Below are 20,616 nucleotides of genomic sequence, written 5' to 3'. Positions count from 1 at the left end.
CCACGCAATATAATCATTAACTAGAGCTGTCACCGAGGGGGTGACAAGTATACCCCCCGCTTTTCCATGAGTATACGCTAATTTATTCGCAGTCAATCCGTTGAAAACAAAATAAATCCATAGCGGGACAAACTTGTAACCATTTCTTACATAAAGGGTCATAAGTCTCATAAAGCTGTTCCTGGCGGAAAAATTCCATGTGGTCATTCAACTCCGTATAAAGTTTCAAGAAAATCCATCCAAAACTAAGTGTATGCATAGACGGACAAAATTTTGCTCGTTTTTAGCTCGTCTCTTCGAAGAAGAGTGAGAGCTTATGTCGTCACTCCGGCGTCGGCGTTGGTTTTTCAAATGTTATTTGTTTTGTGCAAGTGTTGAAAGGAATAGTCATTTATGGTAATATGGTCCCTGTGGGGGTTAAACTATCCCCTGCCGGAGTTAAACTAAAAGATTTTTTGAAAAAACCCAGATTTATTAAAATTTTTGCGTTAAGTTTTTGGTGCAAGTGTTGAAAGGTATTAATACATCACTTTATAATTGTACTAGGGTGCTGATATTTGGCAATAGAGTCCCTATGGAGTAAGACAATCCCTTCCTGGAGTAAAACTTTTAAAAAATTGGATTTTTTCTTTTTAAATCTGTGTTTTTTTGTTTTTGTTTTTAAATCTTTGGACTTTGTGTTAAGTTTATGTTGTGAGTGTTGAAAGGCATAGCAATATATGGTATTAGGTTCTCTGTGGGGGTTAAACTATCCCTTGCCGGAGTTAAACTGAAAAATTGTTTTGGGGAAAAAACACATTTTTTAAGTTTTTGAGCAAATGTTGAAAGCTATTAACACATCACTTTATGATTGTACTAGGGTGCTGATATTTGGTAAAAGAGTCCCTATGGAGTTACACTATCCCTTCTGTGGGTGAAACTGAAAATAAAACAATGTGAAAATGCTCATATAAGACAATTTATACCGGTCCACATTTTTCAAGGGAGACAACTCTCATTAGGATATGTTGTCAAAAAATTGAAGAAATATGTCCAAAAGCAATTACATTTGTATTTAATATATTCATTTAATATACAACAGCATAGCGTGTCTCCCGAATGTTTGTCAATAAATAATTAAAATATATATAAATTGGTATGGTTTTGAAAATTACATGAATTCACAAAACATAATCTGATCAAGTAAACAATATAAATATTATTTATGCAATTTGCGAAACCATTCCAATTAATATATCTTAATTATTTATTGACAAACATTTGCGAGACGAGCTATGCTGTTCTCCAACAGCTCTTGTTAAAGAAAAGGGGGCATAACTATTGGAACTGGTAATTCGGCAAAATCTTTGCATAGAGCACAGCCTCATAGGGTCCTCTAACTATATACCAAATTTTAGTAAAATCCATTGAAAACAAAGCAAATGCATAGCCGGACAAGCTAGTATCCATTTTTTACATAAAGGGGCATAACTATGTGAAAAGGTTTTTTTCGGAAGAAGCCGTTACCGGAGACACAACTTCATGCCATCCTTCAACCCTGTATAAAGTTTCAAGAAAATCCATCAAAAACTAAGTGAATGCATAGCCGGACAAAATTATGACACATTTTGTATGAAAAAGGGGCATAACTCTGTTAAAAAGGGCTAAATCGCAAAATCACTGCAGGGGACACAAGTTCATATGGTCTTCTAACTATATACCAAATTTGAGTGAAATCCATAAAGAAATGAGCGAATTCATAGCCGGACAAATTTTGTGACGGACGGACAAGGTGATTCCAGTGTACCCCCCCTAACTTCGTTGCGGGGGGTATAACTACGGTGCTTGAAGATACTAATATTACAGCTGTTTATGTAGTGAGCGAGTGCCGGTGGGAAATGGTTTCAGTTACGCTTACTAGCAAGGGCTTCCGTGAGAAAGTTAATATGGCGAGGAAAGGATTTCATGATCCATAATCTGTACAGTATTAAAGTAAGTTTGGGCACGTTGCATTGTCGAAAATTTGTTTTCGGGCTCAACAGTTTTCAGTAAAATAAAAACGGACCGGAAAAGTTTGGAAATCACCTGTACAATGTAAGTCTATTGTAAATGGACGTCCATTAGTGAACGGTTTGCTGTCACAATGTAATACTGCTTTATCTGGAAGAACTAAAGAATGTCGATGTTAAAATGAAACCAACTAATAGAATGATAATAATACAAGCTATTAAGCAATATAACTGCATTTGTTTTGTTCTCGTCAAGAATATAATCATGTAATTTGCATTAGCCAGAAAACTTTAAGAACAAGCTTTACAAGTCTAGAATGACGACGCATTTAGCCAGAAAACTGTAAGAAAACCTTTGCACGCATATTCTAGTGAATGCATTACAACAGTGAGGCTGGGAGTACAAGCCGAGTCTCTGAAAGGATATTTCAGCTAAACGTTTACTCTATGTATCTTTCTTACTTATGCTTATTCACCAATTTACTTCTGTTACTTCATAACATTGTCATTGGACATTTTATTTTCTTCCATTTCCATTTGTCAAGCTTAAATAGCGTACATAACTTGTAAAGAGCCTTTGATTAAATGCTACCTTTCATGTTATCAACTGTCCAGCAGTTTAACCAACAGCCAAATTCCCGTTTTAATAGCTACTGTCCAACAGTTTAATCTACAGCCATAACTTATTTTTTTATAGCAACTGTCATATGTTGTGCATTTTTCTTGTGTTACTATGACTATGTTGTACCGTATATTTGTACAGACTATGTACCATGTGTACGACCTGTATACCGTATGTAAGGACTGTGTACAGAGTGAATACCGTGTGTACGGCCTGCGTACCCCGATATACGGTATTGATAGGTCATACACGATATGATCTTCGCTAGCCAAGGCTTCGTGGAGTGTAACGTAATGATGACACGATATGGATGTTTTGTGTTCACGAGGTGCATTTGTACCATTGGATATTGTACATTGAAATAAGGTGCTGTGCAATAATTTTTACCCCTGTATGTTTATAAACTACATTTGCTCAATAAATTTAGTTTCGACTAATTTGTTCATATTTTAGATCAAGTACACATTGTTTGTAGCTCACATGCCCGCGCTCTTGCTGGAATGAATGTCTAACGTTTTCTGCATCTTTCACGTTGTGTGGTTCAAAATAACGTCGATTGTTGTCATAGAACAACACAACAAATAACGACAAATACAAACCCAATACAACTCACTAACAGGGAAATCCGTCTTAGTCTGCTCTCAGGCAACACATCGGCATACATGACATTGTCTCGTTAGTATAGGAACACCTCTGTCAAATCTTCACTTTGGAAAACAGCAGTTTCTAGACGGATGACCATCCTTTCATAACATTTAACCTTTCCAATCTTGCATTTCAAGGATTACTATGCCTACACCATGTGAGGATTACGCATGTAGCCTTCCTGTCCATTCTATTACCTCCCAGCATTTGGTCATATTTCACTAATGTATATTATATGAAGTCCGTGAATACCCAGTGAATGAAAAACATGTCTTTTTGCATAAAAGTAAGTCTTGTGGCATATTTGATATTAGAAACGGTAGATTAGTTACACAAGCATTCTCTTTGACCGACATGACAAGGAGCTGCGAATTAACTGTGGAAACTTATTACGTGGGATATATTAACGAACACATGGTCGTCGGTACATCATCTGGGAACTTTTCAGTTGTTTTAATTGGTCTTAAAGTGGAATTCCATCACGAGGTGTTGTTCTCTATTGGGAAAGTGTTCAAACTAATAATTATTATACTTTATAACAAACGTACGATCCAAGAATAACCGTATACCTGGGGTGTAACGACATCGATTGATATTATTTTGCTTTAGTGTTATGGTACTTGGTTATTTTGCATCGCTTCTTCGACGCCTCTGCGTTGTCCAAATACTGTGGTGAATTGTAAAAAAAGTGTGTATTCCTTTAAAACCAACATCAGCATGCATTCTGCCTCCATTTCAGGTTTCCTTTTTCTTTGATAATGAGAATGCGTTTCATGTGTCATTACATACTAGCTGGCACAAACAGGAAGATCATTTCTAATAGTTCCATTCACATGTAGCTTAACATCATTTTATTGGTTCCATTCACATGTAGCTTAACATCATTTTATTGGTTCCATACACATGTAGTTTAAAATCATTTCTAATAGTTCCATACACATGTAGCTTAAGATCATTTTATTGGTTCCATACACATGTAGTTTAAAATCATTTCTAAGAGTTCCATACATATGTAGCTTAAGATCATTTTATTGGTTCCATACACATGTAGTTTAAAATCATTTCTAATAGTTCCATACACATGTAGCTTAAGATCATTTTATTGGTTCCATACACATGTAGTTTAAAATCATTTCTAAGAGTTCCATACATATGTAGCTTAAGATCATTTCTAATGGCTGTAACTTAAACTCCTCAAGTGTTGTAGAAATCGCGATTCCCTTCCTTTAACACAGCAATTGAAATACTTACGTGCCATAATTTTCCAAAGTGGTTAATGTGTCCTTTATCTTTGATAAATGACCAACGAAGTGGATGTTAAATATATGAAACAATTGTGTAATTACGGACCAAATCCATTGAAGGTCTATGGAAACCTGTAACATATGATTCTCATTTCAAATGGTTAAATATGGTATTTCGCCATTGGTCCCAATCCGTGACATTCAAATATCGTATTTAGTGTAAACCTTGCTGCATATAATCTAAACCTATCGAGGGGTTTACGAGACATTTTAGCACACATGTTTTAAGTGCCACGGATGGATCTACTAATTTATAACGCATGTACAAATCGATAACTAGAAACCTCCTTTACTAATTCTAGGTAAAATAACCCAATGTAAGTGTATTTGTGGGAGCCATTGCAGTTCGTACATTTTCTCCTCATCGTCGTCGTCGTGCATGAATACGTGTTCAGCTTTATTCATTGGTGTGATTAAAATTGTTCATCAAAAAGACAATCGGGAGGAAATATAGTCCAAGTAATTACTGCACGAGACCTGAGATAATGTTGAAACCTTCATGACGAAGTTCAAATGCTTGTACATTTTGAGCTGTACTCGAGTTCTCTCAAGTGTGGCGCTTGAAGTACAACTTTTCGGGCCCGTTGAATGCATGGATCGAGTAATAATCGATTTACCATGAATGGACATGCTCACTTCACCGGTGTCATTTTAGAGGGGTCGATTTTTCGAAAGGTCATGTTAATTCTGACTCCCAATAAAGATTTCTGCTGTGGCAGAGAATGGTACCAGTGAGTGTTGGTCGGATAGTTCATCATCAGAAGACTGCCGTGTCCGAGTTTTATCGTTACTGGGGCAATCTTCTGTGTTGCATTCTTCCCCCTCGACTTGGCATGTTTGAAAACAAAGTTTCGTGGTTGTCCTAGCGACAGAGACGCAATAGGATGCCTTGGTACAAGTTCCCGCTCATCATCCCGATGTTCTCCGATGTGGTCACGTCCATCCTTATACCTGGTTAACGCAAGACCAAAAAGACAGGTGTCAATTATAATAGTAAAGACGTGTTACAGATTATCACAGGAAGGCTGTGTTAGAGTCAGAAACCAGACACAGAGATTACCAAGTGTAATTTATAAAAGGTCGACCAGTGTAACAGGGATCAGAACAAAATTGTAAGGTTACACCATCAGACGAAATACCATTTATACCAAATATGGATGCATTTCCTCTTCAAACATACCTATACAAAGACTTCTGGTTGCATAACCTTTACAATAGAAGCACACATGGTTAGCACTTTAAAATATAGTTAAGATGCTAGGTACAGCACATTCTTTATAGGAATCCAAATATTAAACTGCATTAAATAGCATGAGGTGTTTCGCCATTTTAGGACTCGTCAGTGAAACTAAGAGCTAAAATCTTGAGATGACGGCCTGGACAAATGTTGATACAGAAAGGAATTCAGAGATAGCAAATGGGTCTGGATAAATGTTGGTACAGAAGGGAATTCAGAGGTTTCAAATGGGTCTGGAAAAATTTGATACAGAAGGGAAGAAAAAGATATCAAATGGGCCTGGATAAATGTTGATACAGAGGGGAGTTCAGAGAAATCAAATTTGCCTGCACAAATGTTGATACAGAAGGGAAGACTGAGAAATCAAATGGGCATGGACAAATGTTGACATGGAATGGAAGACAGAAATTAAATTGGCCCGGACAAATGTTGACAAAGAGGGGAAGACAAAGAAATCAAATTGGCCCGGACAAATGTTGATACAGAAGGGAAGCGTATTAACCGTATCATTCGATCAATTTTCATATCTATATTGAGTTAAAGATGTGCGCATCTTCTTAAATAGGTTGAACTGTTCATCAGGATATTAACGTGACTCGCGATCCAATTATGATATAAAAAACAATCGACGATCCCACGATCTTACATACCTGTTTACGAGAACGAAGTTGAAGGTGAACCCAGTGGCATTGGAGACACGGTCTCTGATATTGTTCAACAATGGTGTCCATGGTTTGGCAGCTACGGTGTTTCCGGAATAGCTGTAGGACAAACCGTCGTCGCCATAGGCTGCCTGTTGTAAAACAGAACATAATGGATTTATATCGATTTATATCCATACATGGTACATTGGGTTGTAATTTATAACTATGATTACCTTGTTTTAACATTATTAAGTGCCATTGATTATTTGTTTCCCGCCAGCCTCTCTTATTTATTTCTCACATTGGCTCTATCAGAGCCACGTCCAATCATATTAATTACAAGTTTTTCATTTTGAAATTTCGTATGATTCCATACTACTTACTAGTATCGCACAATAAGTAAGCAGAATTTTGATAAATAAAAAAAGAAAAGAAAATAAAATGAAAAAAAAAACAACAAAAAACAACAAAAAACAAAAAAAAACAAAAAGTACATAACGGCAGCCTTTTACAAATGAAACTGGTGGTCCAGGTGTCGCTGTCAAAATGATTTACCTGAGTTTACATTTGCCAATTCAAATTGAATATACATGAAATAGGGATATGCGGAATTTCGAGATGTTAATGTCTTTTAATTCCCTGTTATAACGGCACTTTTATATAAGTACATGTGACCAGGGCAGAGGCCTATACAAGTAATCAGTTATTGAGAAGTTCCTACGACCTTAAATATATTTTGAAAATATTCAGTAGCCCTTCATCCCACATAAAAATACCAAATACCAAGTCCTTGGGCCATTAGTGTATTGAGAAGTTTTTAAAAACATTTGAGCCTGTTTGACCCCTGTGGCCTTGAATGAAGGTCAATGTCGTTCATTTAAACAATTGTGTGTAGTCTTTCACCCCGGCGTGCCACGGAATCAATATTGAGTCTCTGTACCGCGTGGTTATTGAGATGAAGCTGTTAAAAGTTGACGCTGAACCGGTAAGCTAATAACTGACTAATTATTGTTTCTGTGACGAAAATGGCCACGCGCTATCATTTTATCATAAGATAAAGGCTGTGACACAAGCAAACTCGGCGAGGACACGGAGAGTGCAAAGGACGGACATCGATGACTTGGGAGAAAGGGCAGGCTGCTGTCGGGGCACAGACAGTCAACAAGTGTAAACTAATAAAGACACGCTCTATGGACCTCAATCTTCCGTTCGTTTAATAGCTGGTCAATCCACATCTCGGTCACCTAACATGTGTTAAACAGTTCTATCTCGCTCAATATTTCTACAGGTATAAATTGACATACAGGTCCAATGTGTCTTTCGTAAACTACAGCATCAACAATTATCAGAACCACAAATTACAATTAAAATATAAATCTTAACGAGTTAGCTCCCTTACCCCATAACACGACTCACCTGCTTCCTTGGTATATTATGCCATTTTCCGAACACAAATACCCGAGTCATCTGCCCAGTATAATATTCCAAAGACCTCTCGCATTCTGAAATGAGATCGTCAGCTTCTGACCTTGAGTAAAGAGTAGTGTAGCTACAGTCCAAGTCTTTTGAAGTGTACTGCCGCCATTTCACAGACTTGGACATTGTAGTGTCCGGTTGACTGGGTTCGTGCTCGGTTTCATCTTTAGATGCGACTTGAGATGTATTCGTCGATTCGTCCTCTGTATCGTCCGCTTGGAGTTTCCTCTTTTTCGCATACCGGTCCATGCTATCTTAATCTATCAAAAAGTTGTTTACTCTCCTCTGGGTAGACATTCGGGAATCCCCGCACTAAAAATAAAGCTGAATTGACACATCTCTAAAAATAGACATGACGTTCTACTCGTTGATCATGAGGTGAGGTAGAATGAGCTGGACTAGTACCTTGTTTAATTAACACGTAAAACACATAGATAAAACCGAGAGATTCCAGATTATTATTTTTTTATTTACCTAGCTATTTATCTATTTATCTATTCATCTTTTCATTTTTTTTCATGGGTAGCTATTTATCTCGGTGTCATACTTACCTGTTGACATTTCTGTTAAAAACTTTAATCAGTTGGACAACAACCAACAACAGCAACAACATTTTTGCGTTATTAGTTATCACAGACACCTGATGATTTGTTACAGTCATCGTGTTTAATATTTGGACCTTCCCTAGTGTGTATAGCACATTTTCAGACAGTTTGGGGCTAGATTAAAATTCGGTGTTCATCATAACCATAGTACTCTCCTCGGTGACCGCTTTATGTTCCGAATCCCGTCAGTCGGAAAACCCATCAGTCCTAAGGTCCAAGAGTCCATGGGTCCGATAGTCCGAAGGCCCAACAGTCCGATGACCTGATAGTCTGAAAAAAGGGTAATAATAATACACGAAAACATTAAATTACAAACCAACGGGAAAACAATCTTTACGCCAAAAAAGCGCGGAGATTGGTAATTTAATCTTTGGCGCAGTGTCCTTGCAACGTGACGCTTCACAGGACGGTGACTTGTCAATGCAATTATAGCATTTTATAATAATAATAAAAAATGCTTCCAAGTGAGCATTGTATAAAACATGAATATTGATATCAAGTAAAATAACCACATTTTCTACCATTGCATAAAGCGAGCCATTTTTGCTTTCTGTGCCTATTTTTTTTTTTAACGCGGAAAAAATAAAAATCTTTCTGTATATGTCGCACGCATGATTTTCCCCTCCTTTTATTTGCGCCATTTCTATTGATTTTTTCGTGCCAAGGCTTTATCTATGAAAGTTTCCATTGAAGCATTTGACATTGAATCTGTAATAAACTAATTACTGACTTTTAAAAATACGTTAAAAAATGAACAATTTCGAGTAATGCTGACATTAATTTATCAATATTATTATACAACATCTAATAATATTTGCCTATTTTCGGACAATCGGGCCTTCGGATTATTTAGCCTTTGGACTAAAGGGTATTCGGAATATAAAAGTATCACCCTTCCCACTCTTCAGGTTATAATGAACTCCGGGTGTCCATTTTACCGAATTTTTATATAGGCTCCCAAAACGTCTAAAATGTGCTGTATTCACTAGGGAAGGTCCCAATACACGTAGACTCTAACACATTATCAGGTCCCTGTGTTAGTTATAACAAATCAAAACATTTGAGGGGTACAGGGTTATTGTATTATATATTTACTTTGAACATTGTGAGGAGTACAGGGTTATTGTATGACAGATTTACTTTGAACTTTGTGGGGGTACAGGGTTATTGTATGATATACTTACTTTGAACATTATGAGGGGTACAGGGTTATTGTATGATATATTTACTTTGAACATTGTGAGGAGTACAAAGTTATTGTATGACAGATTTACTTTGAACTTTGTGGGGGAACATGGTAATTGTATGATATATTCCACTAGAACATTGTGAGGGGTACAGGGTTATTGTATGATATATTCCACTAGAACATTGTGAGGGGTACAGGGTTATTGTATGATATATTCCACTAGAACATTGTGAGGGGTACAGGGTTATTGTATGATAGAACATTGTGGGGGTACAGGGTTATTGTATGATATATTTATTTTGAACTTTGTGGGGGTACAGGGTTATTGTATTTTATATTTACTTTGAACATTGTGAGGAGTACAGGGTTATTGTACGATATATTTACTTTGAACTTTGTGGGGGTACATGGTTATTGTATGATATATTTACTTTGAACATTGTGAGGGGTACAGGGTTATTGTATGATAGATTTACTTTGAACATTGTGAGGGGTACAGGGTTATTGTATGATATATTTACTTTGAACATAGTGAGGAGTACAGGGTTATTGTATGATAGAACATTGTGAAGGGTACAGGGTTATTGTATGACAGTTTTACTTTGAACATTGTGAGGGGTACAGGGTTATTGCATGATATATTTACTTTGAACATTGTGGGGGTACAGGGTTATTGTATGATATATTTACTTTGAACTTTGTGGGGGTACAGGGTTATTGTATGACAGATTTACTTTGAACATTGTGAGGGGTACAGGGTTATTGTATGATATATTTACTTTGAACTTTGTGGGGGTACATGGTTATTGTATGATATATTTACTTTGAACATTGTGAGGGGTACAGGGTTATTGTATGATAAACTTACTTTGAACATTTGAGGGGTACATGGTTATTGTATTATAGACTTCCTTTGAACATTGTGAGGGATACAGGGTTATTGTATGACAGACTTACTTTGAACATTGTGTGGGGTACAGGGTTATTGTATGATATATTTACTTTGAAAATTGTGTGGGGTACAGAGTTATTTTATGATAGATTTATTTTTAATAGTGAGAGGGGTACAGGGTTATATATTGTATGATATATATACTTTGAACATGCCATTGACTCTGGCTAGAATAACGCAGCTGGGTTAATGCAGGGTTCCACGAGGATAACCCATTAAAAAGGAAAGTCGTTTTTTCAAGTTCTGTTAACTTTTCCATATGGAGTTCGATATAAAATACCAATATACTACCGACTTACCTTTCAATTGGGGGATGTACCATAACAGGGTCTCGCTTGTGGATCACGTGACGTCTCAATTAGGGCAGTTAATGCAGCCTGTCTCGTGGAAGCCTTTCCCGTTGATATTTTATTGTAAAACTTCACAATTGTCAAGAGAATGATTAAAAATATATGTTTCTACTTGTGCATTGTGAAAATATTGGAATGTTTAATTTTTGTGCTGCAATAATAATCACAGCTTTGTACGGACTAGTGCAAGGCTAATCAACTAGAACCTATAAATACCTAAATACGCCTTTGCACCACGTGGCACACGTACTTTTTATTTCAGATTAACACACTATTTATCATAACTGTTTATTTTTTTGTCAAGTACCGTTATAAAGGCTTCCACGAAAGGATTATTCATAGCAGTATTAATGCACCGCTGATAACTAATGAATATTCATGTGGAACTCTTCTGTTTGACTGGTACAAATGTTACAATGATGTTTATTTACTTGGTTACCATCGGTTACACGATGTACATCAACTTCAATAATGCAGATTTTTTAATAAAAAATACAACACAACATATTTTCTGTGTATTTCTTTTTATTTTAAACATTCAAAATAAAAAAATATTAAAGAATCAATGTTTCGTTTTCCACAAACACTGCTAAAAAAAACAACAACAATGCCATCTGCAGGACATTAACTGAAACTAACGAAATCAACTGTGAACGCAAACAGAATTTCAAAATGAAACACATATAAATAACAATACAAATTAATTTTGTTGACACACTTGTCCCAATTTTTGTTCTATAGTAGACAAACAAACATCAATTATTTAAAATATACCAACAAAACAAGGCAGGGCGAAGGGAGATAACCCCTGCAGGGAAAAAAGTTCCAGGCAGCAACTCGTCCAAACTACCATCATGACGATAATTTTTCAACAAGATGAACCTGTGTAATTTTTCCAAGGTTTTCATCGCAAGATCTTCTAAAGATAATAATTATGTACAGAGGTTTGATAATTCTAATGAAAAATGTAGTCAAAATATAGCTGAAAAGTGTACTGGGTCGCGACCAGTTACCGTGAAATTTTCGTTGTTTTTCGACAATTTTTCAAAAAAGAACCAACAGAAAATGTTCAAAATCGACATGAACAATCTCTAATGAAAAACAATTGAGTTTTACCAGTCATCTGCCTATTTTAGTGCTTATTTTTCAATCAGGCGACCGATGTTTCGACCGCTATTTGCCAGGTGTTTGCGATGTCGACAGGACCAGTTACCGTGATTTCAATATTTCACTGAACAATGTGCATTAAAAGGTGCATATTCGACCAAAATATTGTGCGATATAACGATGTGTTAATATCGAATGGTATACGCTGATTTGGTGGATAGTCCACTTTACTTTTGATATTGTTAACAGTTTAACCTTAGGCCTAGAGCCTACCTCGTTCGCGACTTTCATCAAAATTTCACTCGATGGATTTCCGGTGCTTTCGATGACGTCCGAGCAATTGTAGTTATGTATCACTAAAAGCCGGCTGGAGGCCACGGCGTAATGGGAGCGGAATGACATGAATACAAGTACATTCCTGTCCCCTTCAAAGTTTTTGCACATAATTATTAATTATGTCCTTCAAAGGATTTATTAAAAACAGCAAGAAACTTCCTTAGCTGGTTTAAAATGATTTAATTCAGAAGGACTTTATTTTCATACTGTATTCAGTAACTTAGTCTGAAAGCCAATATAAATACATGTAAAAATATGACAAAAATATTTTGAAATCAACTATATTTTTTCATGTGTAATCAATTTGCATTTAAAGGACAACTAAATACAATTTTTAGATTATTCTCAAGTTACCATCACAATCACAGGCTTGAATAAATTCTTTTCATTTATAATTTACATAGAATATGCATTTATGTATAAGAGTTATATCACAGAAGCTCTTGGAAGTGACAAAGAGCAAACTTCACTTTAGTTGTAAAATAATAAGATTTAAGTTTTTAAAAAAACATATAAAAAATCAACAATAATATGATTCAAATAACATTGGAATGTATATACACATATAACTGAAATGATACACTATAATGATTAAGCCAGACCTATGCACAATATATATATACATGAACGATTTAATCACAAAGTTGATCTGAATTCCGAGTCATTCATAACACACAGCATACAAAATCATCAATGTGCTTATACAATTTACAAAGTGATCATAGGATTAGTTTTAATTCACAGGCACTCATCACACACAAAATCCTCATCAAGTACAGTAACACATAAATCATGAAACCACCTGTCACAGGACTCGCACATAACCCATGATGTCTGCATAACATCATCTGTCTCTGAGCCTGGGTCCCTTCTTTCACACACTGCACAAACAATGCTTTCATCTTCCTCTTCTTCCTCAACATCTAAGTCTGCAGTTTTACATGCACTCTTATCTTTCTTTTTACCCTTCTCTGCCTTTTCATTCTCTCTTTCTTTTCGTTTTTGTTCCCTTTCTTTCTTTCTCTTTTCAATTCCTTCTCGCTTTTCTCTCTCCTCTTTTTCCTTCTTTCTTAGCTGATCTAACATTTCATCCCCAGTGATAACCCTAGCTTCTGTAACAACACGCCGTTTTTTTGTTGCTTTGGATGGCAGAGCTGGAGTAACAAATATACTTTGCAAAACTGGGGGAAGTTTCCTCACTGCCTGTATTGGATGGGGAAGGGTACTCGCACCGCATGTTGAGCATGAATTTGTTTTGCTGTTACATGTCTTATCTGAGGAAAAAGACAAAGATATTTCTTTTTATTTTGGCATAGTCTGGTTTATTTTTATTTAACACCCTGTTAACATTCAGGGTCATTTAAAAAGATGTGCCAGGTTTTGGAGGTGGAAGAAACATGACGTTCCCAGAGGAAAATCACCAACCTATGGTCAGTACCTGGCAACTTCCCAACTTGCGACCAAGGGGTGGATTGAGGGCTTAGTGGTTAGAAAGTCGAGACACCTTAACCCCCATATATTTCTTGCTATTGATTTTATTTACTTTCATGTACATCAAACTTCTTTGTACAAATTTGTATATCTTTATATTAAACACATTTAAATCCATAAAGTTAAGTATTCCATAAAATTTCTTCGTTATTTTAACATACTCGATTATTGTATTTACCATCTCCTGCTTCTTTGTTAGAATTAGTGACATTCCTTGAGGTATCATTGCTTTTTTGGAAATCCTCTGGCAACAGATGGGATTTGTCTATGGCATCCTTGTTCAAAGGAATAAGGCCAGATTTTCTGTGAAAAATATTATGAAAAAATATAAAATAAATATGGTATTGATTTTTTTTTTATTTAAGCATTGATGTCAATTGACTTTTAGTTTCATTTTGGTATGAAAAAAATGTTTGCAAACTGTATGAATCTGTAGCAGATGCTTACAAAAGTTTGCAAGCAAAATTTTTTTCATACCCCTATGGAACTTAAAAATAATTGACACAAACGCTTGTTATTTATTTAGTAAGGGATTATTTTGAACAAATTAGTACACAACTTCAATGGCCACATTGTGACGTCACATTTTTTGCGCCATTTTCAGATTTTGTTTTCATGGAGGTATGAAAAAACAATCTCAACCAACAAGAAAGCAGTATTCTATGTATCATGTCATAATATTCTCTTTTTTTTTTATTTTCCACAACAATTTAATTTGCTAGAAGACGAATGATCAGTATGTATTCCATATAGCAAATGAGCTATCAAAAGAAATTATAAATGTACAATAGTAAAGTCAAATTCTTCAGTTTAAAATGACAATTAAAATTCCTGTATAATTTTGAAAATATTTGTTACATGTTACATTTTATTTACCTAAATGCAGATTTCACAAGTGCGGGGGAGCAAGTTTGATCTATGGCATAGGCTAATAGGGCTGGCAAATTGGCCTTACTGATACAGAGGTTTGTATTTATGATTGCCATCGAGGTGGCCAGTGACTTCATCTTTTCTTTCATAGGCCCAATGATATTCACATCAAGGGGCTGGAGCAAATGCGTGGTGTGTGCTGGGAAGGCAAGGATTTCAACCTGAAATAAAGACATGCAATATACATCATATTTACTGTATTTTTTTCATAAATCTCATCAATTAAAATAACAAGATATTTCATTTCATTATATCATGGAGGTTATTTTAATAATTTGATTAATAATAAAATGAATAAAACTGATGTAGTGAATAAAACTGATGTAAATAGATAATAATTCTAAATAAATTTTGAAATAACGAAAATTTCATTTAGTATCTGATGTTATGGTGATTTATTTTATTTGTATTGACTTACACGCTCTGCTCTAGCCATATCAATAACTGGTATTGATATGTGACTGTCATGATTATCTAGTAATAATAGAACAGGTCTTTCCTTGGAACAGTATTTCAAAAAAATATTTTTGAACCATATCTGGAACAAATCTGTGTCCATGTATCCTATGTTACAAAGAGAATGAAAGCTGTTATAATAATAAAGATATGTATATACATATAATATAACTAAATGTAGCTCTCTCATAATACCATTGTATGTTAAGACATACACGTGTATCATCACATTTATATATAGAGATACATTTTTCAATACTGAATTTTCATGCCTTGATAAAGAATTTAAATCAAACAAAGTATCTAATAATATAATTGAGTATTTTGTATTTGAATGTATATAATATTCAAATTCAACTTATTTAAAAAAAGTTGTGCTTGCTATGATAAAATGTGGACAGTTTATTTTATGTTGTTGTACTATAATTGATCAATAATACCTGACTCAGAAACACCAAACATCCAGGATCTGGGCACATCTTCTCTATACGGCCTGTGGGGAAGAGATTTTTGGTATATCAAAAATGTCGGTAGCATGGTTCCCTCTCCACTCGCGCACATGTGGGCTGTTACGTGGTCTATTGTGTGAACCTGAAAAATAATTACTTACCATATAGGTACATGAATTCAAATATATCAGAAAAACCACAAAACCTTGTAATCAAATTAATGTTCAGATGTTTAAATTTCACTATATTTCTTACCTGTTGTTGGATACAAGGGCGACCTTTTTCTCCTATCACTTTCCTGGTATTTCCCTGTTTGTCGACAAAACCAGTCTCGTCACAGTTATAAATCAATCCTGGCTTTGTTCTTAGACCTAAATTGTCTAGTGTTTCCTCTGAAAAACAAAAAGTAATGAAAAGGAATGACCATAAAATTGATTTGTCTTTTCCTCCCATTTTAACTAAATATATAAAAAAAAAATCCAATGCCTCAACATGCAGGAACACTCACTTTACATTAAAGCGTAATTTCTTAATCCAAGTTCTTACCATACTTCTTGAAAAAGTTGTCCATAACGGTTTTGTTTGACATTCTTGTCCTGCCCCTATCTCTGACTTGTGGGGTCTTTTCTGCTAATTCCTTATGACTGTTGATGAATGTTCTGCACCATTTGTCAGAAGGACCTTTCTCCAAGTTGAACAGCGACTCTCTGTGTGATCTGCATGATACATTGTATAATAAAGTAATTAATTTACATTCATTTCTTAAAATGGATTTTTTTTTTCAAATTTTACACAGAACAAAAAACACCCAGTATGTAAAAATAAAAATCAATTGTTAAATGGGTGTTTTTTTTCAAAATTTACACTGAAAAACAAACCAGTATGTTAAAATAAAATGAGTCTAACATTAAAAAAAAGGTTTTTAATTATTTGGGTTTTTTCTCACCCAGTATTCTCAAAATATGTAAAATGTGTAAGCAAATTTTAACTCGTTCAGAATATTATTATCTATACTGTTATTCACCTGTTTATTATCTCCATCACATAACTCCTTAAATGCTGTCTATTAAGAGGGAATCCTCGTTGGCCCATGTATTTGATGTACTCCACTAAGGCAGTTTCTTCTTCCTCTAGCAACATGCGGCTAGGTCCAGATGTATTTTTACCATATTTGGCATTTAGCTTGTCCACTATTGTCTGCCTAGGGACACCATATTCCTTAGCAGCTGTTGTTGGATTAAGCTTTCGGGCCTTAACAGCACCTACAGCTTTTGCCAGTAGACTGGAGTCATACTGTCTCTTGGACTAAATAATGAATGTGATTATGTAAAATTAAATCATATTATTTATTTATCAGACTTTATTTATTTAGAGCGCTCTATATATATTTATTTATATTCTTCAATTTATTTATTATTCATTTTTTTAAAACAATTGTTTGAAATGTACATACATGTTTAATTTGAGACAAAATCAAGAGAAATGTGTATTTTTTATTATCAGATTTATTTATTTAGAGCACTCTATATATATTTATTTTATTATTCATTTTTTATTATTTTTGTGAAATGTACATAATATTAAATTTGAGACAAAATCAATAGACATATTTAAAAAATTGTATTGATAGTTTTTTTTTATCGACAGTTTGTCACAAACTGTGAAGACAAATAGCAGACGTGTCTTGTTACAGATAATACACCTCGGTTTTATTAGTACGACGTGAGAGTGATCTCCCTTGGCGCGTGCGCCCTTGCGTGACCATGACCCTTCTTGGTTTGACAGTTTTGACAGACGCTTGGTAAACAAACAACACACTGATTTCTTTTGCGAATATCTGCAAGTAAGTGGACATAACATCGATCCCCCCTGATACATAAGCAGTAACAAGTCAAACTGCTAAGGAAAGTTAACAATTTTTCTCTAATTATAGATTAAAATGAAATTTTTCAGTGAACGAAAACTTACCATTCTATCCTCTTTTCGCAGCAGCCTCCAACATCGCGAAATCGCGCGCGTGCTTGTTCGCGCTGGAAATCACGGTAACTGGTACTTCACGGTAACTGGTCGCGACCCAGTAAAGAGTCTACACCAATTTATGACAATGACATTAGCATACCAAAACGGCACGAGATTTACCAACATTTTGTAGCCAATTATCCGAAACTCCACATCACATATTCAAAATTTAGATCAGTTTTGCCAAGGATACAAACCGCTTTGTCAAAGGATGGAAATTGGATAAATTCTAACAAATCTGGTGAAAAAAACTCTTTTCTAAAACATTATTCTCTAACGTTACAGGCTTTTTTTCAGCAAAATGTGTCATCAAGAAAAAATCATGTGTTGAGTGACTGTCGTGAGTGTATTGACAATGACCACACCTTTAATCAACTGCTTCAAAAAAACACAAAAACCAAAATAGACCTTTATAAGGCATGTAATACTATAAGTTCTTTCATAACAAATACTACCACCTCACCTAATAATCTTGATGTTAATCCAGTTGTTGCTGCCACACACATCATAAATGCCATCAAGCCAGCATTTGATAAACAATTTGAAACCTCATTTGATGTTGCAATTTCAAAAGTCGCCAACTTGAACGTTCAAATTAAACAAACAGAAAATGAAAAAAAACAACAAAAACAACAACATGTGAAAGAACAGTTAAAACAATCATGCACCATTGCCTATGGTGACAATGAAGACAATGTTATAAACTTTCTTGCCAGTGGGACTTCTTATTCACAATATGAAAGGACACGTCTGAGAACTTTTTATGAGAGACCAGAAAAATCTACAGAAAATGTGGAAAAACGTTTGAAAAAAGAGAATGACGGCATATGTAAAAAACGAAGTGCTATTGGTAAATTTTCATCTTACCATTTCAACAAACTGTTATTTATGTCAGATCTCCACAATAGAGACAAAGGTTCAAGTATAAATTGGTCCGAATTAGCAAAAAAGTATGATGTGCGCAACTCCAAAGGAGAAATCCCTTCCAATGGTGGGCAAGTGCTCAAGCTATTTGCGCAAGAAAATGGAATTCCTGTGGATTGTTTTAACACAAATTGTGCTGTTTCCGGTCGTGATTATCCGCGGCGCGTTCGAAGACAAAAGAAGAAACTCTCGAGTGGAAAATTCTCTATTCCCACTCCACCATCATCTCAACACCTTCGTACCTCAATAAAAGACATGGTAAACAAAGGGGATCTTGATATGGGCGAGTTAGTCGCTCCAAAAATATTTGAAACACAAGTTCTCCAAAATGATGGTACAATCATATCAAAAGAAACAACAATCCATGCAAGAAAAATATCCATGGCAAATATCCGTCAACAGGAACTGAAACGTCATTTAGAGCTAGGTATCTTTAGATCCTTTACAGACGAGCATTACGAGGCTCTAACTACAGATGACATCAAAATCAGATTTCAGAGAATGAACCAAAGTTGTCCAAATATGCCTACTGAAGATCAACGGACTTTGCTGAAAACATTGGAAAGAACCAGACACTGGAAAATTTGGCATGACCACAGTGACATTTCCAATCACTCACATTTCCTGATAATGGTTTCCATTCTCTATCATACTTCTTGCTTTCTCACAGACGAGGAATACAAATCAAATCATCCTGGCAGCAAGAATGTTGATGTCCAGAGCCTAGTGGAAAGCCCACAGTTATATCTTTTGGGACGGTCTGGCAGCTCCGATGCTGACCAAATGATGTATACTGAGGAGCGGTTGAATGACATCACACATATGGCTGAACCAATAAGGACGCCAGAGGGAGTGCCAGTTTTTGATGTCTGTAGGATCTTCTCGGGCGATGGGCCTGCACGGCAGTTTGAATCCGGTCAACAAAGAGGTGGGAATTATCCATGCTTTTGTGGAGTCCATGCGGAAAACTTTTCCAATATTCAAAACTGCTTTCTTAATGCACAAAATGTCATGGCACTTGAAGAGCGCAGAAAACACGTCACTGCTGGTACTCTTTGGCAGAGAATGAACGGTGGAATTTTGAATCCTTTTCAAAATCTTAGGAAGGAACAAATCCTTATTGAACTGGAGGCCCGTATGATCTTCCCTGAAGTAGACAGCAGGCAGGATCTTCAGCAGCTGATTAACTCCACTTTGCATGGAATAGTGAGACCACCAGCTCTACTGGCACTTCATCCTGCACAATGCATTCCTGATTGTCTACAATATTACGAAGTGATGTCATCAGAGCCACTTCATGATTTAACTGGAGTAATCAATAACATACTGCAGGAATTGCCCCATCACTGCCCAAAAGCAAAATCCAGCCTAGAATCTTTTCTAAAGGTTTCTGTTGGAGCAAAGTCGCAGACAAAAGGTAGCGATGCCAGACTTTTCATAGTCAGGCTTTTGTCTCTTGCATATTCCTTGCAAAAATGCAATAAAATTGATCAATCCATTGTCGAGTTGCTTGAATGCCTTGTGGAAATTACAGAAATTTGCTACAGCAGCGACAACAAAAGAAATCCACGACAAATCTTAAGACTATGTAATCTGGCTTTCAAGTTTTTTGTCCACTGCAGAAGCCTGTTTTCCAATGTCAAAACAATGTCCAAGCGTCGATTTTTCGGAAGCCATTTCCATTCAGTAACATGCCATGCTCCAGATATGTACCGTCTTCTCTGCCTCAAAAGCATTTTAGCTGAGAAGGAGGAAAGGATGTTTGGAGAAATCAGAACCCTAACCAAGACCACCAGCAACCAGCATCCTTCAAATATAATCGGAAACGCCATTCTCCGAAACCAAGCCAGGAAACACCATCCAAACCAGTCCTTCAGCCATCAAAACTCTGT

At 35.7% G+C, this 20,616-nt stretch overlaps 2 protein-coding genes across 2 annotated transcripts; both read right to left on the bottom strand.

Annotated features, from left to right (window-relative positions):
• Window positions 1–4,091: 4,091 nt before the first annotated feature.
• On the bottom strand, window positions 4,092–8,252 carry LOC117333483 (DNA oxidative demethylase ALKBH2-like). The gene is made up of 3 exons (XM_033892794.1): window positions 7,857–8,252; window positions 6,447–6,589; window positions 4,092–5,510 (listed from the first exon to the last, which is right to left on the bottom strand). The coding sequence occupies exons 1-3, from the start codon at window positions 8,163–8,165 to the stop codon at window positions 5,192–5,194; spliced, it is 771 nt and encodes a 256-aa protein (XP_033748685.1). The 5' UTR covers window positions 8,166–8,252; the 3' UTR covers window positions 4,092–5,191.
• Window positions 8,253–12,619: 4,367 nt separating this feature from the next.
• LOC117333772 lies at window positions 12,620–17,167 on the bottom strand. Its single transcript, XM_033893195.1, has 8 exons — window positions 16,806–17,167; window positions 16,328–16,497; window positions 16,037–16,173; window positions 15,773–15,923; window positions 15,295–15,440; window positions 14,823–15,037; window positions 14,125–14,249; window positions 12,620–13,729 (listed from the first exon to the last, which is right to left on the bottom strand). The coding sequence occupies exons 1-8, from the start codon at window positions 16,919–16,921 to the stop codon at window positions 13,194–13,196; spliced, it is 1,596 nt and encodes a 531-aa protein (XP_033749086.1). The 5' UTR covers window positions 16,922–17,167; the 3' UTR covers window positions 12,620–13,193.
• Window positions 17,168–20,616: the final 3,449 nt, after the last annotated feature.

The sequence above is a fragment of the Pecten maximus genome, chromosome 8 (assembly GCF_902652985.1).
Source record: "Pecten maximus chromosome 8, xPecMax1.1, whole genome shotgun sequence".
NCBI lineage: Eukaryota > Metazoa > Mollusca > Bivalvia > Pectinida > Pectinidae > Pecten > Pecten maximus.
This window is presented reverse-complemented; position numbering and strand designations above follow the sequence as displayed.